The sequence below is a fragment of the Oncorhynchus tshawytscha genome, linkage group LG12 (genome assembly GCF_018296145.1).
Source record: "Oncorhynchus tshawytscha isolate Ot180627B linkage group LG12, Otsh_v2.0, whole genome shotgun sequence".
Taxonomy (NCBI): Eukaryota; Metazoa; Chordata; class Actinopteri; order Salmoniformes; family Salmonidae; genus Oncorhynchus; species Oncorhynchus tshawytscha.
Genome location: NC_056440.1, coordinates 60,466,739 through 60,493,421, shown reverse-complemented (window position 1 = coordinate 60,493,421; position 26,683 = coordinate 60,466,739). Strand labels below are relative to the sequence as shown.

General features: G+C 43.6%; 1 protein-coding gene across 2 annotated transcripts in view; it reads left to right on the top strand.

The window, feature by feature from the left end:
* LOC112244915 (neural-cadherin) overlaps positions 1-26,683 on the top strand; it is a 205,708-nt gene that overhangs the window by 144,784 nt on the left and 34,241 nt on the right. For both annotated transcript variants that reach the window (XM_042330852.1, XM_042330853.1), the window contains exons 19-22: positions 407-500; positions 1,591-1,775; positions 7,595-7,821; positions 21,428-21,705. In XM_042330852.1, the coding sequence (XP_042186786.1) occupies positions 407-500; positions 1,591-1,775; positions 7,595-7,821; positions 21,428-21,705 (784 nt within the window). The remainder of the gene's footprint in view (positions 1-406; positions 501-1,590; positions 1,776-7,594; positions 7,822-21,427; positions 21,706-26,683) is intronic.

Below are 26,683 nucleotides of genomic sequence, written 5' to 3'. Positions count from 1 at the left end.
AGGTTTTGCTTCAACTGGGAGTTTATGGAAAGAAACCATGTCTCTTTTCTTGTTCTGGCGCCTTTGTAGAGTAAGAGCTGCTATAGGTGCGAGCAATTAGGTATAGCTGATTCTCTTTTCTACTCTTCAGGGTTGACTGTCTATTCCTGGTTTATACCTCTCCTTTCACAAAATGAGTCAATACATTTTGTTCCCCATTGTTGAAGTGCAGTGGAGAGTTGCTGGTAATATGTGTTGACTAGTTTCTTTCAGACACATTTTCTTGTTGCCTTGCAATGACCATGATGGCGTTTCTCTAGCTAGCTGTTTTCAGAACAGTGCTCTTTTTGACTATGCCTCTTCGTGACACACACACACACACACAGAGACACACACCCTTGAGAAAATCTATGTTCTTTGCCGACAGGGAGAATGCCGACCACTGTCCTGGGGAAGGTCTACGCCCCAGATCCTGATGATTGGGACAACAAGACCTATGCCTTTGAGGGACATGTGCCCAAGTAAGACATCCCTAGCTCTCTTCATCTGTATTTCTCTCTCTTTCCCTCCCTCCCGTCGCCCTCTCTCAACGCGCCATAAACCTTGAGAGTGATGTCTCTCCCGACAGCCTCTCTGTCATTGATGTTGTGGACCTGTACCTGAGACGAAGGAGCGAGACGAGCAGAGCAGAGGAACCCTGAGCGACAGGGCGTTTTTGAGACATTTGCCTTGAGATCTCTATGAAGGCTCAGCAGCTACAGCAGTGTTCGGAACATGTCATACCATGTGACACCTTCGACGGCCTCACATCCAGAAGCATGACGACTACCACTGCTATAGCCCTGCACTCACATACAGAAACTAAGATTGACTGTAGCTTTTTCCCCCCAGAGAATCTGTTCTTTCAACACACATAGCTACAGTATGTTGTTGAATCTATACAGAGTTAATATTTAATCTAGCATCTCTCATCTTCACTCGAGTAGAGAAACTTCTGCATTACTCAATAGGGAAAAGGTTGGAATCCAGTTGACTAATTTTGACACTTCATATTAAACACAGTTGGATTTGAAGATGATAAACCATCTCATCTCAATGTCTCCTTCACTATTTGATGTGCCTGGGATCTTGCTTTGATTTCCGGTGTAATCAAACTTGAATGAGCTCAATTACAAAGGAAGTATGAAGTCGTGGACCACAAGGAGTTGCTTCCTCTCATCTTTTGCTCTTATCCCTTTTATAATCTCCCCTTCCCTCCCCTTCTTTCGTCTATCCTCTCCTCCCTCCCCCCTCCCCCTCCCCCTCTATCCTCTCCTCCCTCCTCCCTCCCCCTCTATTCTCTCCTCCCCCATATTTTCTTATTTTCTCTTCTTATATCCTCTCTCTCTTATCTATCCCTTCTTTTATTCTGCTGTTTTGAATCATTGTGTCTTAATCTCCTCGCTCTGGTTCCCAAAGTCTCTCAGTCATTTCTTCTCATTTATGTCAACCTAGTATTCATTCACAGTGGTGTACCACCAACTCTAACTACAGATGCACCCCAGGCTGCTCATTTTACATGCAATATATGAAGCATTGATGTTGCTGATGTGGTTTTTGATGCCTCCTCAGTTACTTCATCCTGAACAAGCGGACGGGATTCCTGATCATTAAGGAGAACACTCCCCCGGGCAGCTACGAGTTTCAGGTGTGCGTGTCAGACGGCGTGTGGCCAGACGCCGTCTCCGGGGTAACAGTGTATGTGAGGGAGCTGCGCGACGAGGCCATCTACAATTCTGGATCCCTGCGCCTGGCAGGTACAGTACAGTACACAAGTCCTCTGAACCTTGACCTACTGTATGACCTGGGACACATCAGGGGTCGGAATGTTTTATATGGTGTCATGTTATCGTATGAAGATGATTTCTTATGTTTATAAGAATGTATATTTTCAAGATACAATGTATGGGTTAGTAACAGTGGAAACATGTCATTTCTGGAAGTATGTAATTTTGGGCGTCAATTATAGTCTGATGCACCGCTTGTGTGTGTGAAAATGAAATATACTCTGGAAGAAGTGGTCTATGGCTGAGGGGATTTTATGATTTCTGAGATATTTAAATGAAAAGAGAGAGAGAGAGAGAGGAATAGCGGAGGGAGTCATGGCTCATATAAGCTGATAAAGGGATTTGCTTCAAAAAAACAGCAGCAGGCAATGTAGTCACACCAACCAGGAGCCGTTACATTACAGCTGGTGATTATATACGATGTAACATTATTTATTTAAAGGGAACTGGGTAAACAGGGCGTTTTATAATATGTACTGTAAGTGATGAAAATGGAACCAAAATCTTCCGTAATCAATGTTTGTTTGCGCTCTGCTTCAGTCCATTTCATCTACAGTAGAGCCGCTTGGTTTCGTAAACTTCTTAGCCGGGTATTTCGAGTGCATCCTCTAAATGACAACAATATCCACTGAATTTAGAGAGCTGGAGAGTTTGTATTGATCGAAATGGCTCGTGGCATAAAATGTCCGTTGAAGGTGAGTGTTATTGGAAGCAATATGGCAACAACTGCTGTAGTGCTGAGAACTGAACCAGACTCAGACACTCAACCTAGAGTGCAATTACCCTAATCAGTCCTGAGACCCCAGCAAGACTGTATTCATCTGACTTATCCGCAAGCCCAGCCCATATATTTATCCTCACAATGAAGTGTTTTACCAGTTTCTTTTTTAGGGAAACCAGGGCTACAAGTAGTAGAATTTGACATGAACAGTTGCGTTTATGAGTTTTACTGACAGATGTCAATAATAGAACAAATAAGGTCTGCCAAATCAAAAAATTGATTAAAATGGGTTGATATGAATATTGTAAGTACATAAATTGTTTCCTCAGTGGGAAATGATTATCCAACGAGTCAGTTTCGACTGTTTCAACTGTGTGGCGTTTCCCTAGAAGAACCCCTTACCTTCGAATGACTCTCGATTAGCGTGTGAGCATCATAGAGCAAATGTGTGTGTGTTCGTGAGCGTCTCCGATTGTCATGGAGAGCTTTTAGTCGTTTGTTGCTTAAACCATTCGGACTCTACAGACGTTTTTACAGAAAGATCCGGGGCCTCTTCGAGATCCACCCTTGTCTCACAAACACCGATCTAGCTCAGCCCCCAGTAATCACACAGACGTGGTTGGTATCTACGGACGCAGAAGAAGTCGGCGATTCCAATGGTACAACCCCGACGTCCGTAGCTGAAACACACAACGTTTAAACAGTGTTAGAAGTCCACAACCGTGCGGTGTTACAGTGGGACACATTGGGTTAAATATACATCTGTAGACACAACCCAGGAAATGTTAAATGTCAACACCAAGACTGCCCCCAATCCCAAATGCATTTGTAAACAGCAATTACCTGAAGGTAATTGGGATTGTGAAAGCCATTTTCAGGTTATTTCACAAATAAAGCACTCTGTACACATTCTCATGGATTCCAAGTCTGAAGGATTATGTAAAATTCAACTTATAGTATTACTGACATAGCTTCCTTGACATTTTAAATCCCATTTCAAGAACAAATGTGGAAGGCAATAAGGACATGTACTGTTAAATCTTATTCTGGGAGATTAAGGCTCTTTGTGGAAAACTTGCAGGAGAATATGATTGAAAGGTGAAATGTGTGATAAATAGTGAATCCTTGAGATGCCCACACCAGTTCACATAAGCATATATGACATCTTCAAAGAAACACACACGCACACGCACACGCACACGCACACACACACACACACACACACACACACACACACACACAGTTTTATTTTTGTGAAATTTCAGGACTTTTGGGGGGAGTAAAAATGTTTGACCATTACAAATCCTATTTTCCCTAACCCCTAACCCTTTAACCCAACCCTAAACCTAACCCTAACCCTAACCTTAACCCTAACCGTAACCCCAAAACCCTAAATCTAACCCTTAAGCTTAAAATAGCAAATTCAGGACATGAAGAAAACCTTTTTTTATTATTCTTGTTTTCCTACCTTGTCAGGCCATCCAGGTGAATTATTAGGACATTAGGGTCCTGGTAAAGGAAGGAAAACGGTAGGAAAACAAGTACACACACACTCACTCTCTTTCGCTCTCTCGCTCAAACGCACAGTCCTCTGGGTAATGTCTCGTATGTGGGATAAAGAACTTTGAAACAGCTTGAGTGTGTCTTTTTCTGGCTGGGAGATTAGTTAGAAAAAGTTTCACATGTAATCCTTCATTCCATTCTCCCCCTTCCCTCCCTTCTGTCTAACTCTGGGGCCCACCTCACCTGTTTGCATCTCTCCTGCTTCCTGCTTCATGCAATCAATAAAAATAGAAATTGGAAAAGATATCTTCAGTTCACCTCTGGGATTAACACCAATACTAACCTCTGAGTCTGTCTCAAGGTCCTATTGACCCAGTCAACTGAGACCCTCTACTCTGTCACCATCAGTGTGTCTGTCTGCTGACCTGACATGACATGACAGGGGCATGCTAGTCTCTTTTAATGGAGGTAGTTTGTATTTACTGTGCCTTACGTATGTATTTGGACAGTGAAGCTAAAATTTGAGATCAAATGTTTTATATTTTGGTCCCATATTCCCAGCACACAATGACTACATCAAGCGTGTGACTCTACAAAGTTATTGGATGCATTTGCAGTTTGTTTTGGTTGTGTTTCGGGTTGTTGTGCCCAATAGAAACGAATGGTTAATAATTTAGTGTGTCATTTTGGAGTCACTTTTATTGTAAATAAGACTAGAATATGTGTCTGAACACTTTTACATTAATGTGGATGAATTAATCATGAAAGTTAAAGATGAAAGTGACTCCAAAATGACATTACATTATTTACAATTCATTTCTATTGGCCACAGCGTAATCCGAAACAGAACCACAGCAAATTGCAAATGCATCCAACAAGTTTGTAGTCACAAGCTTGATGTAGTCATTGCATGCTAGGAATATGGGACCAAATACGAAACTTTTGAATTAATGTTATATACTGTAAATGAATTTGTCCAAATACTTATGACACCTTCAAAGTTGGGAACTAGATACATAAAGTGCTTTCATTTGAAGAGTTGAATTCCAAAATACTATCCATTTTAAGAAACGTTGGTGAATTAGATTTTATTGTTTAATAGGCATCCCATCAGCGGGACACCTGTCGACAACATCTGGTGAAATTGGAGGGCGCGCTATTCAAATAAATAATCGTAATATTAAACATTTATCAACATACAAGTATCTGATATCATTTAAAAGCTTAAATCCTTGTTCATCTAATTGCATTGTCCGATTTACAATAGGCTTTACAGCGAAAGCATACCATGCGATTGTTTGAGGACGGCGCCCCACATCAACATATTTTTCAACCAACACAGGCTTTATAAAATCACAAATAGCGATTAAATAAATCACTTACTTTTGAAAATCTTCCTCTGTTTGCCATCACAAGGGTCCCAGCTACAACATTAATGGTAATTTTGTTGGATAAAATCCTTCTTTATTTCCCAAAAAGTCTGTTTAGTTGGCGCCATCAATTTCAGTAATCCACTTGTTCAACATGTAGACAAAGGAATCCAAAAACCTACCGCTCAACTTTGTTCAAACAAGTCAAACTACGTATCTAATCAATCTTCAGGTACCCTAAAATATAAATAAACTATAATATTTCATACGGAAAGAAGTAAGTTCAATAGAAAAGTAAAAGTGCGTGTCCTCTTCGTCACGCGCCCACAGGCTGATTTCAAACTGTGACTATTTGTACCAAAACTCCAAATTCTTCCTCGTTTTGGAAGAAACAAGCCCGAAACCTTAAACAAACACTGTTGACATCTAGTGGAAGCCATAGGAATTGCAATCTGGGAGTTTGAATTGCATAAGACCCATAGCTTTCCATTATTAGAGCTTGGGACATAAAAAAAATAAAAAATAAAATCAGGTTGGTTTTTCTTTGGATTTTTGACTACCATATTAATTGTGTTATAGTCTCCTACATTATTTTAACATTTTTACAAACTGTAAAGTGTTTTCTATCCAATGCTACCAATTATTTGCATATCCTGGTTTCTGGGCCTGAGTAGCAGGCAGTTTACTTTGAGCACGTCAGTCAAGCGGAAATTCAGGAAAATAGACCCTAGCCCCAAGATGTTTTAAAGAATTGAACATCTGTAGATGGACTATAGAAAATGTATTGTTGAAAGTCAGCAGACATGCAGTTGGCATGTTACTGATAGTCCATTGGTTGATGCTCTACAAATGTTACCATACCCTTAAATATAGAACTTGTTATCTAATATCCAATAGCTTCACTGTCCAAATAAATACTTAGGGGGGTGTATGTACGTGTCTTTGTTTTGTGTGCGTGTGTGTGTGTGTGCGCGTGTGTGTGGGTTTGTGTGTATCCCCCTAATGTCCGTGGGAAGGAGAGTCAATGTGATCATTGCATTGGATCAAAGCCAGGTGTAAATCTGTCCCTCCATGTTAAAGACAGTCCCTGCCTGTCTCCCACAGCACTGGTAATGAGACCAGACAGATGGCTGCGGCATCCCCTCACTGAGCTCCATTTCCATTCTCTTATTGTCAATCTAGGATTCCTCCCTCTGTCTGCTCCCATGGCCTTAATCACACTGAGCAACACTGACACTCCTCGGGACCTAATGATCCCAGATTGACACAGCTCAGGTGTTCCCAGCATGACACTTAAAGCCTGCCGTCAGCGCGGGGATTAAGAGTTGGAGAGATGAGAGCACACAGACACACTACACATTGTCAGAAAGTTACACACACACTCACATATTTAGTCAGACAGTTACACACACTAAACTTTGTAGAAACAACCAAATTCAAAAACATGAATTTATTAAACGTTTCATTCATCAGATATGACTATTGGAGCCATCTCCCTTATAACTATTTCTAACTATGTCACTGATATCATTCAAATTGGATGAAATCTCTTTTCCTTTCCTTTCCACCTGTCTCCTGTGTGCTAAAGAGTTTCGATTGGAGCAGTAGGGGGACCCTGTCTGTGTCAAACAGGGCCCAGGGGACTGAGGGGAGTGGGGGTGGGCAGAGGTCAAGCCCAGGGCCCCTGCTCCAGCCCCAGCTCCCCTCTCTCTCCTAATCCCATGCTAGAAGGTGTCGGCTCAATTAGAGGAATCCTTGACTCAGGGGAGAGACGGCCTCGGCTCAGGAGCTCTCTCACCTTGGCACCCTCTCCTTGGCAACTCTTCCAAATTGAGGTTGAAGGCTGTTCCCCCCCCCTCAATATCCCTGACATAGCCAGAGGAGTCTTTCTGTGTGAGCGTTGGCTGTGACTGTGACTGTGACAATGTGTAGCAGGGATGGGTGGTGTCTGTCTTGCTGAGCCAGGGCCAGTGGCTCTCGGGCGGGGAGAGGGGTGGAGATTGACAGGGCCTGTCTGGTCAGGTCTGGGAACACATTCTGTTTATTGCCTGTAAGTTTTTCCTGCTCATTAAAGAGATTTGGGGGATGCATTAATTTAGCCTCGGAAAACGAGAGGGACGAGTCCTCTGGCATATGTTCTATTCTGAACTTGTATAACTTTGTTTGTTTGTGTGTCTATGTGTGGTTTGTTGCAGACGTCACAGCGAAGGAGTTTATTGAGCAGCGTGGTAGCTTGAGGAGTCGCTATGAACTGCTGGTGGACTTCCTGTCAGAGATGTTGGCGGTGGGCGTTGATGACATCAACGTCTTCAGCCTGATGGACGTCAGGGAGAGGACACTGGACGTGCGCTTCGCAGTGCACAGCAGTCCCTTCCTCAGAGCAGAGAGACTACAGGGATACCTCGCTGCTCACAAACAAAAGGTAATGATGACCCTGGAAGTTATCCTGTTGGATACACTATGATTTTCTTTGAGTAAGGAAATGACAATAAAAGAACGATGGTGTGATTATTTTAACGAGCCTCACTCATTAAGCATCAGAAGATGCAACCCTAACTTGACCCCACTGAAAATACACACAGGATTGCTGGACAGAAGACATTTCCATATGTGGTCCAATTATGGAAAATACAGTCACTCAGGATTGTTGCCTATTTTGAAGAGAGGGGGATTTCAATCGAAAAAATGTGCAATATGTATTTGTGTAGCCTTCTGTTTTCCACATAATGAAAAATGTAACCCTCTAGTTTTTTTGAGCTGGTTTTATGTGGATGTTACATCATGGATTATGTAACATTGCAATGTCAATTACAGTATAATATATCTAAACTGCTCTTGTGGTGCTGTCACTTTGAATACATTAGTTATTGCAGTATTGGACTGTATTCACCAGGCCAGCTATAGATTATTGTGGGCTGTGGAGCCTTACAGTGTAGTTGTTACACAGGGACAATCTTTAAAGTTAAACCAGACCATTACATCGCCCAGTGGTTAACCGTGTTGGGCCAGTAACCAAAAGGTCGCTGGTTTGAATCCCTGAGCCGACTAGGTGAAAAGTCTTGAGCAAGGCACAAAAATGGTATTAGCTCTTTTAAGTCGCTCTGGATAAGAGAGTCTGTAAAATTACTAAATGTACAATTTCAAAATTGTAATCATCCTCCTTACCCAACACTTAGTTTCGGCTTCCTTCTGTTCTGACATCTCTTCATTGAGGCGCACATTCACTTCCTCTTTCATGCAGTTGAAAGCTAGAGAGAAATAGTGTAGGGAGAGAAAGAGAGGGGGGGGATATACCGAGGTAGAGAAGGAGAGAGAAATAGTGTAGGGAGAGAAAGAGAGAGGGGGGGATATACCGAGGTAGAGAAGGAGAGAGAAATCAGTGAAAGAGAGAACGAAAGACAGAAATAAAGAGAAAGGGAGAGAGAGAAGGAAAGGAGAAAGAGAGGTTGGGGATGCTTCAGGTGTGGCTTGTGGTTGGTCTGTGCTCTGTGATCTGGGTTTCGTGTGCCCCTCTGAAAAGACATCGATCACAATGAGATGTGAAGTGTGGCGAGGGAAGATGAGCGCGGAGAGGGAAATAGGGAGGGGGGACGGCTGCGGTTATTAAAGTTTGCAATTCTACAGTAATGCTCGGAAATATGAGAGACATAAATGGTATTTTCTCTCTCTCTCTTTCTCTGTTTCTTTCACGGCAATAGAGATTTCCCTTGCTGGTAGAGCATTTCAATTGTTAGTGCACCCCTGACAGTTTTAAGAAAGAACATATTGGTTTGCTGTGGTTAAATTCATTGATATGTAGACCAAGTTCTATGTTTCTCTTGTAGAAGTAATAAAGTGTCTAGAGAGAAGGGACGTTCTAGTTGATTTTGGAAAGTGAAAAGGGACCCTTTTGTGTTAAAGATCTCTGCTTCCAGGCCTTTTGTTGTGAGACTTCATTTCTGGATTCTGTAATGTAAAATGGGTTGTCTGGATACATGGCCAATCCAAAAAGAATTATTAGTAAGTTGTATCGAAATATCCAAATATAGCCCTACATACTCTTTGTCAGCATCTTGCCAGTAGATGATATTGTGAAGGAAAATGCCTCCCCTAAGTCCCATAATATAAACTGTGTTTTGAAGTACACTACATGACAAAAAGAATGTGGACACAGCATTCCAAAATCATGGACATTAAAATGGAGTTGGTCCCCCTTTTGCTGATGTAACAGCCTCCACTCTTCTGGGAAGGCTTTCCACTAGATGTTGGAACATTGCTGCGGGGGCTTCCATTAGGCCACAAAAGTGTTAGTGAGGTGTTCAGGCACTGATGTTGGGCGATTAGGCCTGGCTCGCAGTCGGCGTTCCAATTCATCCCAAAGGTGTTCGATGGGGTTGAGGTCAGGGCTCTGTGCAGGCCAGTGAAGTTCTTCCACACCAATCAGTCATTGTATGCTGTAATGTTAAGATTTCCATTCACTGGAACTAAGGGGCGTAGCCCGAACCATAAAAAACAGCCCCAGACCATTATTCCTCCTGCACCAAATTTTACAGTTGGCATTATGCATTCGGGCAGTGATTCATCACTCCAGAGGACACATTTACACTGCTCCAGAGTCCAATGGTGGTGAGCTTTACACCACTCCAGCCGACTCTTGGCATTGTGCATGGTGATCTTACGCTTGTGTGTGGCTGCACGGCCATGGAAACCCATTTCATGAAGTTACAGACGAACAGTTCTTGAGCTGACTGTGCTTCCAGAGGCAGTTTGGAACTCGGTAGTGAGTGTTGCAACCGAGGACAGAAGATTTTTACAGAAATGTTTGTCTATGGAGATTGGCTGTGTGCCCGTCAGCAATGGGTGTGGCTGAAATAGCCGAATCCCAAAATTTGAAGGGATGTCCACCTACGTTTGTATATACAGTGGCTTGTGAAAGTTTTCACACCCTTTGCATTTTCCCTATTTTTTTGCCTTACAACCTGGAACTAAAATAGATTTTTGGGGGGGTTGTATTATTTTATTAACACAGCATGCTTTGAAGAAGCAAAATATTTTTTATTGTGAAACAAACAAGAAATAAGACCGCAAAGTCAATACTTTGTAGAGCCACCTTTTGCAGCAATTACAGCTGCAAGTCTCTTGGGGTATGTCTCTATAAGCTTGGCACATCTAGCCACTGGGATTTTTGCCCATTCTTCAAGGCAAAACTGCTTCAGCTCCTTCAAGTTGGATGGGTTCCGCTGGTGTACAGCAATCTTTAAGTCATACCACTGATTCTCAATTGGATTGAGGTCTGTGCTTTGTCTAGGCCATTCCAAGACATTTAAATGTTTCCCCTTAAACCACTAAAGTGTTGCTTTAGCAGTATGCTTAGGGTCATTGTCCTGCTGGAAGGTGAACCTCCGTCCCAGTCTCAAATCTCTGGAAGACTGAAACAGGTTTCCCTCAAGAATCTCCTTGTATTTAGCGCCATCCATCATTCCTTCAATTCTGACCAGTTTCCCGGTCCCTGTCGATGAAAAACATCCCCACAGCATGATGCTGCCACCACCATGATGGTGTTCTCGGGGTGTGTTGGGTGTTGGGTTTGCGCCAGACATAGCATTTTCCTTGATGGCCAAAAAGGAACATTTTAGTCTCATCTCACCAGAGTACCATCTTTCATATATTTGGGGAGTCTTCCACATGCCCTTTGGCGAACACCAAACGTGTTTGCTTATTATTTTTTTAAGCAATGGCTTTTTCTGGCTGCACTTCCGTAAAGCCCAGCTCTGTGGAGTGTACGGCTTAAAGTTATCCTTAAAGTGATCCAATCTCCGCTGTGGAGCTTTGCAGCTCCTTCAGGGTCATCTTTGGTCTCTTTGTTGCCTCTCTGATTAATACCCTCCTTGCCTGGTCCGTGAGTTTTGGTGGGCGGCCATCTCTTGGCAGGTTTGTTGTGGTGCCATATTCTTTCAAATTTGTAATAACGTATTTAATGGTGTTCCGTGGGATGTTTTTTTTAATAACCCAACCCTGATCTGTACTTCTCCACAACTTTGTCCCTGATCTGTTTGGAGAGCTCCTTGGTCTTCATGGTGATGCTTGCTTGGTGGTGCCCCTTGCTTAGTGGTGTTGCAGATTCTGGGGCATTTCAGAACAGGTGTATATATACTGAGATCATGTGACACTTTGATTGCACACACGTGTAATTTATTGAACTAATTATGTGACTACTGAAGGTAATTGGTTGTACCAGATCTTATTTAGGGGCTTCATAGCAAAGTGGGTGACTACATATGCATGCACCACTTTTCCGTCTTTTTTAAATGTAATTTTTTGAATCAAGAATTTTTTTTTTGACTAATTTGGACTATTTTGTGTATGTCCATTACATAAAATCCGAATGAAAATCCAGGTTAACTACAGGTTGTAATGCAACAAAATAGGAAAAACACCACAGGGGATGAAAACCTTTGCAAGGCACTTTATAGTGCTTTGGATTGTGAATAGGTCATGTGATATTGGTAGAGTTGTGAGTGTAGTGGTGGAATAGGCATGGGGAGAGGGAGCCCCTTTGTTACTTTTAAACAGTGTTTTTTTACTGCCCCTGATCTCTGACAGCCCATCACTACCCTATTTCCCCATGTATGCCCTTCTCCCTTCTCCTCTTTCTGCTCTCTCCCAGTCTGTGTGTGTCTCTGGCTTTGAACACTCAAGATCCCCCTGCAGCCTGCTGGGATTGAGGAAGTGGAAATCTCAGTATGCCCCTCCCCCAAAGGTTCTTCTCTCTTCTCCCCGTTTACCCCTCTATTTTCCTCATATCCCTCTTATGCCCTGCTGCCCCCCCCCTCCCCTCATCTCCCCCTCATTCCCTCCCATACACATACCCTGTGATGTGGCGAAGGCAGAGACACACTGACAGAAACAGACAATGCCTAGAAAACACGATATGAGAGACCCAGGGACAGGGTGAAGCAGGAAAAAACTTTTCTGGTAACACTTTCCATGAAGTCCATATGCATAATGTATTATACATGTTCTCATAATGCATTATACAGACAATTTTGGTGGGATTATGAGCATGTCCTTATTTCTATTACAGCATGTTGGATGACTGTCATTCAAATTCCATTCACCCAGTTCAATGTAACTGCAATAGGTTTAGGCTACTGCATGATACTCTAATTGTTCCTATACCCATCATGAGGTTGCTACAACCTAGCCTATGAATTACAGATTACAGCGTAGGTGCACACAGGTCGAGAGACAAATGTAAGGGACAGACAGTGACATTCAGTACCACCTTGCACACTCTTGCCTGGATGTAGATGATATAGGGTGTATTCATTTGTCGAACAGTTGCAAACAGGAGTTGATATTGGACAAATTCAGGTATGTTCGTCCCTGTTTTGTTCCATTTGCTTCCGTTTTAAAAATAAACACAGTTCACTTTCATAGCAGCCACGTTGTATTCCTTCTTGCATTCATGCGGTCTACTTCCTCTCACCTCTTCCCTTCGCTTGTGGACTTCAATCCACAACACATCAGCTGTACGTGACCAGGCAAAATAACCTTTCCAAACCAAACCGCTACACACAGCCTACATCGTTCTCACCATATTAGCTAAAGCAACATCATAGTCAACATAGCTAATAGAACTAATGCGTTAGTAAACCCGCTACAATCATGCAGTAACGTTCGTGTACAGTCAGTAAGCAGTTACACCAGTGGACCCTGGTGGCAATAAATTAGTACTATCAAAAGCTGACTTTGACTTGGAAGGGTTCCAGTGTTGTGTTGGAAAGTCATAGCCGGTTAGCTAACATAGCATCCCTCTGTTTGAGTGAGGTGTTTCAGTAGCCTAAACTAGCTAGCTGCATTTGCTAGCTAAGTAAGTGAAACTGAAAGTGAAAAAAAACTGAGGAAATCTCTCTAACATAGCATCCCTCAGTTTTAGCTAACATAGCATCCTCTCTTTAAGCAGGGTGTTTCAGTAGCCTAAACTAGCTAGCTGCATTTATGAAATCTCTCTTTCTCTCTATTTCTCTCTTGCTTCTCCTTCATTTTGGAAGAAATCAGTTTGTTCAAAACTGTTCAATTATTGTGTTTCTCTCTCTTTGAGTCAACTACTCGCCACATTTTATACTCTGCAGTTCTAGCTAGCTGTAGCTTATGATTCCAGTTCTAGATTAGTTCTCTGATCCTTTGATTGGATGGACAACGTATCATTTTATGCTGCAAGAGCTCTGATAGGCTGGAGTACGTCCTCTCTAAGTTGTCATAATTACTATGTAAGTCTATGGACGGGGGTGAGAACCATGAGCCTACTAGGTTTTGTATTGAAGTCAATGTACCCAGAGGAGGACGAAAGCTAGCTGTCCACCGGCTACACCATGGCACTACCCTACAGAGTGCTGTTGAGGCTACTGTAGACCTTCTTTGTGTAATAGTGTTTTTTAAACAGTTATTGGTGGCGTGATTATATTTAGCATGCTTCCTACCTTTGTTGGTTGCAGAGCAGGTGCTGCAGTGTTTTGTTGTTTAGAGGGATGGGTTTGTGACTGAAGGCTGTTTAAATCTAGATTCCATTTTGTTCTGGTTCCCAGTTTGACCACAGACAGTAACCCTGTGAGAAATAATTTAAAAACATTCAAATCAAATCAAAGTTTATTTGTCACGTGTGCCAAATACAACAGGTGTAGACCTTACAATGAAATGCTTACTACAGGCTCTAATCAATCGTGCAAAAAAGGTATTAGGTGAACAATGGGTAAGTAAAGAAATAAAACAACAGTAAAAAGACAGGCTACATACAGTAGCGAGGCTATAAAAGTAGTGAGGCTACGTACAGACACCAGTAAGTCAGGCTGATTGAGGTAGTATGTACATGTAGATATGGTTAAAGTGACTATGCATATAAGATGGACAGAGAGTAGCAGAAGTGTAAAAGAGGGGTCGGCGGGTGGTGGGTGGCAGGACACAATGCAGATAGCCCGGTTAGCCAATGTGCGGGAGCACTAGTTGGTCGGCCCAATTGAGGTAGTATGTACATGAATGTATAGTTAAAGTGACTATGCATATATGATAAACAGAGAGTAGCAGCAGCGTGAAAATAGGGGTTGGGGGGCACACAATGCAAATAGTCCGGGTAGCCATTACCTGTTTAGGAGTCTTATGGCTAGGGGTTAAAAACTGTTGAGAAGTCTTTTTGTCCTAGACTTGGCACTCCGGTACCGCTTGCCATGCGGTAGTAGAGAGAACAGTCTATGACTGGGGTGGCTGGGGTCTTTGACAATTTTTAGGGCTTTCCTCTGACACCGCCTGGTGTAGAGGTCCTGGATGGCAGGCAGCTTAGCCCTAGTGATGTACTGAGCCGTACGCACTACCCTCTGTAGTGCCTTGCAGTCAGAGGCCGAGCAATTGCCGTACCAGGCAGTGATGCAACCAGACAGGATGCTCTCGATGTTGCAGCTGTAGAACCTTTTGAGGATCTCAGGACCCATGCCAAATCTTTTTAGTTTCCTGAGGGGGAATAGGCTTTGTCGTGCCCTCTTTACGACTGTCTTGGTGTGTTTGGACCATTGTAGATTGTTGTTGATGTGGACACCAAGGAAATTGACGCTCTCAACCTGCTCCACTACAGCCCTGTAGATGAGAATGGGGGCGTGCTCGGTCCTCCTTTTCCTGTAGTCTACAATCATCTCCTTAGTCTCGGTTATGTTGAGGGATAGGTTGTTGGCACCACCCGGCCAGGTCTCTGACCTCCTCTCTATAGGCTGTCTCATCATTGTCGGTGATCAGGCCTACCACTGTTGTGTCGTCTACGTACTTAATGATGGTGTTGGAGTAGTGCCTGACAATGCAGTCGTGGGTGAACAGGGAGTACAAGAGGGGAGTACTGGGGAGCTCCAGTGCTGAGGATCAGCGTGGCAGGTGTGTTGCTACATACCCTCACCCCCTGGGGGCGGCCCGTCAGGAAGTCCAGGATCCAGTTGCAGAGGGAGGTGTTTAGTCCCAGGATCCTTAGCTTAGTGATGAGCTTTGAGGGTACAATGGTGTTGAACGCTGATCTGTAGTCAATGAATAGCATTCTCACATAAGTGTTCCTTTTGTCTAGGTGGGAAAGGGCAGTGTGGAGTACAATAGAGATTGCATCATCTGTGGATCTGTTTGGGCAGTATGCAAATTGGTGGGTCTAGGGTTTCTAGGATAATGGTGTTGATGTGAGCCATTACCAACCTTTCAAAGCACTTCATGGCTACGGACGTGAGTGCTACAGGTCTGTAGTCATTTAGGCAGGTTGCCTTTGTGTTCTTGGGCACAGGGACTATGGTGGTCTGCTTGAAACATGTTGGTATTACAGACTCAATCAGGGACATGTTGAAAATGTCAGTGAAGACACCTGCCAGTTGGTCAGCACATGCCCGGAGCACACATCCTGGTAATCCGTCTGGCCCCGCAGCCTTGTGTATGTTGACCTGTTTAAAGGTCTTACTCACATCTTCTACAGAGGGCATTATCACACAGTCATCTGGAACAGCTGATGCTCTCATGCATGCCTCAGTGTTGCTTGCCTCGAAGCAAGCATAGAAGTGATTTAGCTCGACTGGTAGGCTTGTGTCACTGGGCAGCTCGCGGCTGTGCTTCCCTTTGTAGTCTGTAATAGTTTGCAAGCCCTACCACATAAGACGAGCATCGGAGCCGGTGTAGTATGATTCAATCTTAGCCCTGTATTGAAGCTTTGACTGTTTGATGGTTCGTCGCAGGGCATAGCAGGATTTGTTGTAAGCTTCCGGGTTAGAGTCCCGCCCCTTTAGCTCAGTGCGAATGTTCCCTGTAATCCATGGCTTCTGGTTGGGGTATGTAAGTACAGTCACTGTGGGGACTATGTCCTCGATGCACTTATTGATAAAGCCAGTGACTGATGTGGTGTACTCCTCAATGCCATCAGAAGAATCCCGGAACATGTTCCTGTCTGTGATAGCAAAACAGTCCTGTAGTTAAGCATCTGCTTCATCTGACCACTTTTTTATAGACCGAGTCATTGGTGCTTCCTGCTTTATTTTTTCTTGTAAGCAGGAATCAGAAGGATAGAGTTGTGGTCAGATTAACCAAATGGAAGTCGAGGGAGAGCTTTGTATGAGTCTCTGTGTGTGGAGTAAAGGTGATCTAGAATTCTTTTTCACTCTGGTTGCACATTTAACATGTTGATAGAAATTTGGTATAACTGATTTAAGCTGATTTCAGTTTACCATGATCAGCTTACCACTTTTGTTTCACATGTCAGACCAGCAACAACCAAACAGCTGTACTGAACATGCTGCTAAGTACTGCTAATGAGCATGATGATTTTAGGTCTAGTGTGTAATTATGGTTTGTTTCTATGACTGACTGTATCATTAAATGGCTGTTCAGCTGGTGTTCTCTAAGAACAGAGCCATTGAGCACCCTCCTGTCTGATTGGCTTCCCTAGAGAGAGAGAGAGAGAGAGAGAGAGAGAGAGAGAGAGAGAGAGAGAGAGAGAGATTTATATTTATGTTTATTTATTTCCCCTTTTGTACTTTAACTATTTGCACATCATTACAACACTGTTTAAACAGTTGAAGTCGGAAGTTTACATACACTTAGGTTGGAGTCATTAAAACTCATTTTTCAACCACTCCACAAATGTCTTGTTAACAAACTATAGTTTTGGGAAGTTGGTTAGGACATCTACTTTGTGCATGACACAAGTAATTTTTCCAACAATTGTTTACAGACAGATTATTTCACTTATAATTCACTGTATCACAATTCCAGTGGGTCAGAGGTTTACATACACTAAGTTGACTGTGCCTTTAAACAGCTTGGAAAATTCCAGAAAATAATGTCATGGCATTAGAAGCTCCTGATAGGCTAATTGACATCATTGGAGGTGTACCTGTGGATGTATTTCAAGGCCTACCTTCATAATCAGTGCCTCTTTGCTTGACATCATGGGAAAATCCAAATAAATCATTGAAAAACCTCCACAAGACCTCCACAAATATGGTTCATCCTTGGGAGCAATTTCCAAATGCCTGAAGGTACCACATTCATCTGTACAAACAATAGTACGCAAGTATAAACACCATAGGACCACGCAGCCGTGATACCGCTCAGGAAGGAGACGCGTTCTGTTTCCTAGAGCTGAAAGTACTTTGGTGCGAAAAGTGCAAATCAATCCCAGAACAACAGCAAAAGACCTTGTGAAGATGCTGGAGGAAACTGGTACAAAAGTATCTATATCCACAATAAAACGAGTCCTATATCGACATAACCTGAAAGGCCGCTCAGCAAGGATGAAGCCACTGCTCCAAAAAAGCATTAAGAGACTGGTGCACTTCACAAAATAGATGGCATCATGAGGAAAGAAAATGATGTGGATATATTGAAGCAACATCTCAAGACATCAGTCCGGAAGTTAAAGCTTGCATACTTCCAAAGTTGTGGTAAAATGGCTTAAGGACAACAAAGTCAAGGCATTGTGTGGCCATCACAAAGCCCTGACCTCAATCCCATAGAAAAGTTGTGGGCAGAACTGAAAAAGTGTGTGCGAGCAAGGCGGCCTACAAACCTGACTCAGTTACACCAGCTTTGTCAGGAGGAATGGGCCAAAATTCACCCAACTTATTGTGGGAAGCTTGTGGAAGGCTACCCAAAATGTTTGACCCAAGTTAATCCATTTAAAGGAAATTCTACCAAATACTAATTGAGTGTATGTAAACTTCTGACCCACTGGGAATGTGATGAAGGAAATAAAAGCTGAAATAAATCATTCCCTCTACTATTATTCTGACATTTCACATTCTTAAAATAAAGTGGTGATCCTAACTGACCTAAGACAGGGCATTTTTTACTAGGATTTGTGAAAAACTGAGTTTAAATGTATTTGGCTAAGGTGTATGTTAACTTCTGACTTCAACTGTATACATAATATGACATTTGGAACATTTGTAAGTGTAATGTTTACTGTTAATTTTTTATTGTTTATTGTTTCACTTTTGTTTATTATGTATTTCACTTGCTTTGGCAATTGACACATACGATTCCCATGCCATTAAAGCCAGTAAATTGAATTGAGAGAAAGAGAGAGAGACACTGTGCCTCAGATCCACATAGGGGAAAGATGAGACATGGAGGAATAAAAGCTCAGCATTCCCCGATAGCATGTTACATGTTACTGTAGCTTTGTCTGTGCATCGTCTCTTTCTGTTACTCTTCCCCTCTCTTTTCCAACTGTAGTTCAGACAAACTGTAAATCAGACAAACTCAAATCCAATATGGTCAGCAAAGCGTTTGTCAGTTTAAAACAAACAAATTAGCCTCAGGTCCAACCTGTATAATTTCTCTTCCTGCTCCCTTCCGACCTTCTGGGCAACGATGTCCCAGTTTTCAGCATATTCTTTGTAGGCCTACAAGTCCCTAGGGTGCCCTTTACTGTTTTCTCCACAGACTCTGCCCTAGGGAGGCATGGGTATTGTAGTCAAAGCCTCATGGGTGCCTCAAACTGTGTTTTGATAAAGCTGACAGTACAGTCATGCGCAAAGTGTAAAGAGCAAACACGTTGCCACCCCTTCCCAGAGGTCATTTGGTCTTATATGAAATGTCTCTTCTGCCTGTATAGGGATTCTAGGTGTGCAGTGTTTGTCATTGGGCACACACCCATACACCCACATCCACACACACCATATTTCTCTGGTGAGCTTGTTGTGTGTCTTTCCACGCAAGTGGATTGGGAGCTGTACCATATCAGAAGGGTTTAACCACTCAGATAAGAAATGTAAGACAACCTTTTCAGGCAGTCTACACGGTAATGTGGCATTGGGGATGTTCATGCACGGTAAAGGGGTGCCAGACACATACGTTTAGAGAGTCCTAGAGCTCGAGTGGACGAGTGGGAAGGGGAAGGTAGCAGTGGAGATGAGAAAGGGAGTCGGGGATGTCTTTTGACACACATCCTGATGTTTCCCTTGGGTTCTCACTCTGCCCATGTTCCTTTAAGTGCTCTCATTGTGTGGGACTGGTCGAGATAAACACATACATATTCTGACATTCTCTTTAATGTTCACACACAAGCACTTACGGGTGTATTCTCAGAGGAACTCAACAAACTTTCCGCTCTTCTTTTCCAAGCACATCCACTCTCAGTCACTGATCAAATTGTACCAGCCGAGACACTTTAGTCTGCATAGAAACAACAGTTCAATTGGACACGTTAAGGTGGTAGAACTGCTGCTTTTCCATTTGACATTTTACAATCTCCGAACCTAAGGCAGTGGAGCTCTGTTCCACTGGGGTTCTTCCCAATTAAACTCTGGCACAAACAATACAGTATACATTCTGTGCATGCATGACATATGCCTGAAAACCATGTCTTTGTCTGCCCTGGTAGTGTCTGTGGTCACAGTGAAGAGGAGGGGGATGTAACTGTGGTTGTGGGGGAGGAGAAGGGGAAGGAGGGGGTGTCTCCCCTTTGCTGGTAAGCCAGACAGAGCGGGAGTCAGGAGGGGGTTAGATGGGAAGTGGGGGTGAGTGTGGCCAGTGGTACTGTGAAATGAAATGTGCAGTGGTACTGCGGCACTGAAACCGGTTATATCTGAACAGCTCTCCTCACCCCGCTTTCCCCTCACCACTGTCACTGTATTGGGCTCCACCTGAGAGAGAGCGAGAGAGAGAGAGAGAGAGAGAGAGAGAGACTCTAGGACCTCATCATCATCACTATCCAACTCTGCATATATATACTGTCACAGTCTCTCCCAGTTCATTCTGCCTGAATGCAATGTGGCCCACTTGAGCTGTGAATAAATGGTGTAGAAAGGGTAAATGGTGTAGAAAGGGTAAATGGTGTAGAAAGGGTATACGGTGTAGAAAGGGTAAATGGTGTAGAAAGGGTAAATGGTGTAGAAAGGGTAAATGGTGTAGAAATGGTATATGGTGTAGAAAGGGTAAATGGTGTAGAAAGGGTAAATGGTGTAGAAAGGGTAAATGGTGTAGAAAGGGTATATGGTGTAGAAAGGGTAAATGGTGTAGAAAGGGTAAATGGTGTAGAAAGGGTATACGGTGTAGAAAGGGTATATGGTGTAGAAATGGTATATGGTGTAGAAAGGGTAAATGGTGTAGAAAGGGTAAATGGTGTAGAAAGGGTATATGGTGTAGAAAGGGTATATGGTGTAGAAAGGGTAAATGGTGTAGAAAGGGTAAATGGTATAGAAAGGGTAAATGGTGTAGAAAGGGTATATGGTGTAGAAAGGGTAAATGGTGTAGAAAGGGTAAATGGTGTACAAAGGGTAAATGGTGTAGAAAGGGTAAATGGTATAGAAAGGGTATACGGTGTAGAAAGGGTAAATGGTGTAGAAAGGGTAAATGGTGTAGAAAGGGTATATGGTGTAGAAAGGGTAAATGGTGTAGAAAGGGTAAATGGTACAGAAAGGGTAAATGGTGTAGAAAGGGTAAATGGTGTAGAAAGGGTATATGGTGTAGAAAGGGTATACGGCGAATGTATGAACCACCGGTAATGGTCTACTGTGTGTTCTATTTACAGTATCAGCACACTTCGAAAATCAGACGCTTGGAGTGCCATTTGGAGAGGGTTGTTTTTGTGTGTATTGTGTGGGTTTGCATGTGTGTGAGCATGTGCATTTATGTAAGTGTGTGTGTGTGAGAGAGAGAGAAATTTGAGAGATGAATTCATACACTCTCTATGCTAATAGTATGGCTGTAGGGGTATTTGCATGTATGAGTGTGTCACACAACCCAGATGCTTATGTCAAGAATGAAAAAAAGATGGCTAAAACAACAGGTATTATGTGCTTTCTAAAGGCTTTAGGACAAACCCTGATGCTAATCAAGACTGTTCCGCTTTGACTCTTCTATGGCTGTCCCTTGATTACCTTTTAGCCTTCTACTTTGTTGTTCCTCTGTCTCCTTTCGCCTCCTATTTCTGTCTTAATCCTCCTAATTTAATTCTCCCTTGATCCTCTCTCTTTCCCTTCATTCCTTTCCTTCTCTCTCTCTCTCTCTCTCTCTCTCTCTCTGTGTGTCCACAGCTGCAGTCGTTCCTGCAAGTGAACATCAGCCAGGTACATGTGGATGAGTGTGCCAACACAGACTGTGGCGGCAGCGGCGGCTGCTCCAACGTGCTGAGCGTCAGCGACACGCCCACTGTGGTGGATTCTGGGAGCCTGTCACTGGTGTCGGTGACGGTGGAATCCACAGCAGTATGCAGCTGCTCCGGTAGAGAACACGTCCACAAGATCTGTTCCTCCTATCCCAGAAACCCCTGCTTCAACGGGGGCATCTGTGTCGACACTCAGAGCGGGTACAGGTGAGGAAGAAGTCATACCACCTGCAGTGAAATGTTCACACAGGAGAAGGGGTTTAATTGTGTTTACAGTTGTGTACGGGTGAGTGGAGGTGTCAAAAAACAGCAAATAGCCTTTGGCAGCCTGACCTTTTAGTAGTCACCAGGGTGGGGGAAGGGGAGGGAAGGCTCAGATCTGTTGTTTCCCTGTTGAGAAAGTGATGGTTACCTGGAGTTTTCAACAGATAGATGAGAATGAATACCTGCTAGGAGAATGCTTTATGAATGAGAGTGAGGGCTATGTGTGGGAGAGGAATCAATAAGTCAACTAATACTTAAATATTGCTAGAGGGATGAAACTCTATGAAAGTATTTGGCCAAAAACAGGCAAGTGGCGCCGTGCGCTGGCTCGCTCGTCCACACCAATGCTGTGCCGGTGCTGAATGATAGATCAAGTGAAAGCTTTCAAAAGGATCCAAGCCCCTCTTTGTGAGTCTCATCACTTAACCTACCTCCAAGACTTCTCACAAATATGAGGTACACAGCTTTTAGCCTTTTTCTCCAATTATCCAGAGCCAATAATGCTATTGATTTTCTTCACTGGGTAACAATACCTAAACAGAGAGAAGGGGACTAACAATCCATTTTACACGGGTGGCGAGGGGGGTAATGGTGAGGAGGAGAGAGTGCAGCAAAGTCATTTGGTACGGGGGTTGGAAGGTGAGGTGGGGGTGAGGGGTCGGGTTAGACAACCAGAAAACATAGCCGAGGCTGTTTAAATAACCTCGTTAGCCACGCCTGATTATTCTGCTTCATCTCTAATTGAACAGAGTTAAACCATGTCCACAGGTCTCACCTCTCTCTCCATCTCTCTCTCTCTCTGGCTCTCTCTCTCTCTCTCTCTTTCTCGCCGGCCAGGCCTTTGATGTCTTTCCGACCTGGGCTCAGCTCACTGCTGTAATCCCAGCGGTGGTTGTTTAGGAGAGAAGCTTTAGCTTCAGTACTGAGCTCTGTGTTGTACAGTACAGCAGCCATGTTGCAGTGCCATGTGTCTGGCGCCTCGTGTTCCTCTCTGCTCCTCTCACCTCCTCTACCTCTCTCCCCCAGTGGCTCTCTGTTTTTGGTTCCCTCTTGGTCCTCCTGAATGAATTTCATAGTTGTGCTCTGAATGTCTGAGCGAGCTCAACATCAAGCTAAATACTTCTGGGATCGTGTTGAGGAGGAAGGCTAAACGCCGCCGGTGATGTGGGGGGAATTTTCTTTAATCTAATGATCTTTGTGATTAAAAATGCAAAGGAAATGAACACGTTGAAAATGCCAACCTGGCCGCTACACGAAAGGAGGTATTTAAAAGGGAATGATGCATGTTTTATCAACGTCTGTGTATATTTTTGTTTGGGTGTTTGCAATGCGGAAGTGCACTTAAATAACAGTGCACAAACAATTTAATGAGAGCTCGAGATCATTTAAAAAATATATATATTTCATCTCTGAGAATTCATGCAACACTTTATTTTCTGATGCAATTATGTGTCAACAAGATTGTACACAAGCACTGTGGAAACCACTTAGGTACAATAAAACTGGAGACTGTCCTACTGTTTTTCTAAATGAATCTACTCACGTTCACATATGCCGAGTTGCATCCAGTTTATACGGACCATCCAAAGTCATCCAAAATCATGGCAGACATGGGATGCATTTAAAAATGATCTATCTTTGGCTGTGAGTGATGAAAGAAAATGTGGCCTCGGCGACAATTCCTTGAGTAATTCAATAGATGCTTTTGTGCACAAAGACCTAAAGTGGCTCATTAGGAATTTCCAAATCTGACCGTGTATAGAAATGGTCATTCTGGGCCAGGAGTCAGTTAAACTGCAGTACCGAAGCCAAACTGTAGGAGCAGTCAAAACCGTGCTTCTTGACCAGTAACCTGACCCCTTTTGGTGGAGACACATAAACGACTACACTGCTGTGTATCTGGCCTGAACTCTGTGAGCAGAATCAGAATCACCATATTTACTAAGGCACTGCTCTGGGGAGGTGTTGGCCATTCCTCCTGTGGGTTTCACGTGTGCAGACTTATGATCCCACGGACGTCAACACAGCCACAGATGATACTTCAGTTGGAGCACGCTGACAGACCTATAACGTTAGTCTCCTGACTGAGGTAGAGAGAGAGAGAGGATGAAGGAGGATGACAGAGACATACACACACACACACACACACACACACACATCCCATGCAAACACACACATCGAAAGTCCCTCGTTTGAAATCCACTGGCATTGTTAGTTCATATTCAGAGGTAATCTGCTGCTGATTTGGTGTTCATGTCTAGAAAGGAGGTGTATACGGATGTTCCTGAAAAAATTGCCAGACATCTTGCCCAAAATTTGAACAAATGCTCTTCCTGGAATTGTCCCTCCTGCTTCCCTTTGAAACACGAAAGGAGAAGCAATTTAATTTGGTTCTCTGCTGTTTAATTAAAAGAAGAAAGTAAACCCAGGATTTGTGTCTAGTTGGACGTACTAAGCGTGTAATGTGCCTCGCCATTGGTCCGTACCAGAATGATTTATGCAGCCAACCCAGAGTTAATCCCAGCTCTCTCTCTGTTGCAGACACATATTGGCTTCTAACAGTTGAACTGACATTGCCAGATTGGCCCAAACACAGGATAAAGTTGTTGATGTGTCAGAACAGAAGAGCCTCCCTGTTGACGACAAGTTGTCCTTGTAGAACTCACATTCCTCACCGTGTATTATAACTGAAAAGCCAAGAACTTAAAAAGCTGCGAAGCATTTTGAGTCTGTGAATGTAGCGGATAATTAACCATGTTAATAGATAATTCCTCACGTTATACGTATTCAACTATGACATTTCTACGATTATTTTTTCCACTAGAGAATGTCTTTATAACTGAAGGTCAATGTCATCCTCTGCAGGCTTGGGTGTGTGAAACCGTTCAAAGACAAAACGCAAGCCTGGTAATAGATATGAGACAGAGGCAGTGGACGGTTGCTGAGCAGAGCACAGAGCCCTGGCCTGGTTTATCACTAGGCGTTGAGCTGCGCAGATGCGTAGAGATCCCCGGCGACGCGGCGCAGAGATTTAAGATTTCAGAAACAACATGTAGATAATCGTGGCGCCAGGATTAATAGCGGGATTTGAAAATGGAGGGCAGGGGAGATTACTTGGTCCGAACGCTAACAAATAACATTCCCGTGGGCAAGCAAAGAACAGGAAATGAGCAAAGGGAGAAAAAAAAACTCAAGTACAGTAAGAGGATTGGGGTTGAGGCCATCGTGGCTGAAATCATGTTCCTGATATTGCTGAGGGGATAAATGAGTGAGATAATTCCCTGAGACTGGGTGAATTGTTTCCAAACGGACAGATAAGGTAGGTCAAGTTTCCAGTGTATTGTCTCCAGTCCCCCTATCTTTACATCTCCTTCTCTCTACAGCCTTATCTCTCCCTCTTTCTTTTCTATAAGTGATCCCTCCTTTGTACGTCACTGTGTGTCACTCCGGGAGATGTATTGATGTCTTTTTGATGGTCAGATGGTGTAATACAAGCCATGTTTGCCGCTTGGGGCCTAGTCACACTGAGCCGTGACCGTGCGTGTACACTTCCTCCCTTTCCATGTGACAGTGGTCAGGTAGACGCATGGCTCCAGGCTGTAACCACATCCAGATATCACTGGACTCAACTCCCTGCCTCTCCACAGTCAGGTGGCATTATAGTGTCACTATAGGATCCTGTTTGGTAAACCGGAGCCTGTAGGACCTTCATCAGAACCAGTGTTCCTAGAGCTCCCAGACCAAACTTTCTTTCATTCTTCTGCGTCACAGTCGTGACCCCAATGTTGTTGGGAACAGAACAGCCCGACGTGCTGATCCGCAACGTCCACCACCTGCTGTTGTTCTCTCCCCTATAGTATAATAACGTCTGCTATTTAGCAGAGGCTTTTATCCAAAGCGACTTACAGTCAGGTTTGCATACAGTCCTCTCTCCTCTCTCCCTTTTTGGCTATGGTGTGCCTTCTAAATGTAGGGTGTATAGCTTTGATTACTGTGCCTGGTTATTAGAAGAAGCATGTTATTGTGTTAGCGCACGGCCCGCCTGTCTGTTTCTCTCCTCCCGCATTTGCATGTCTGCCAGGTGCCAGGGGGGACTATCATTTCCGACAGTCTCTCCTTTTCAATCTGGGTTCAGAGCAGAGACTGGGAAATGGGAAAGACTAAATGCAAGAGTGTCGGATGTGGCAGCCAGGCAGCCAGGGGCTCTTCTCTCTCTCTTCGCAGCACACAAATGAGAGAGGAACGAAACGAAGGGAGCATGGCGGCCTGGAAGACTATTATTAGGCTGCTGTGAGTAGGGTGATGGAGAGGGAACCGGCTGAGAAAATAGCTGGGCTTCTGACTAAACTAACTAGAGAAAGCCACACTTGATTGATGCCACAGGATTGCCCGTGCGTGTGTGTGCCAGCTATATTAGCTGTCTCCACAACAGGTGGATACAGTGTGTGTGTGTGTGTGTGTGTGTGTGTGTGTGTGTGTGTGTGTGTGTGTGTGTGTGTGTGTGTGTGTGTGTGTGTGTGTGTGTGTGTGTGTGCGTGTGTGTGTGTGTGTGTGTGACAAAGGAAGACTGAATGAAGGAAAAGGGATGACCGAATAACCAGAGGGAGGAGTACAGCTGTGCTCGGTTGCTATGTTGTTAATAGTGATGGATTCTCCCTATGGTACAGCTGATAATGAGAACATCTGCATGAGATGTGGAGTGTCTCGCAGAAGGAAATCACTAGAGGCGAAACAGTAGTGGGAGAGCATGACAGACAGAGAGAGAGAAAGCTGAAATATAGTGTTCTCCAGATTGTGAGCAGTCCTTGGGGGCTAATATAGACTGCTAGATGCTTAGTTGGGATGTACACTCACAATCTTTAGTTGTTATGCAATTGAGAACAATTAGAAGCAAATTGTGTGTGTGTGTCTGTGTGTGTGT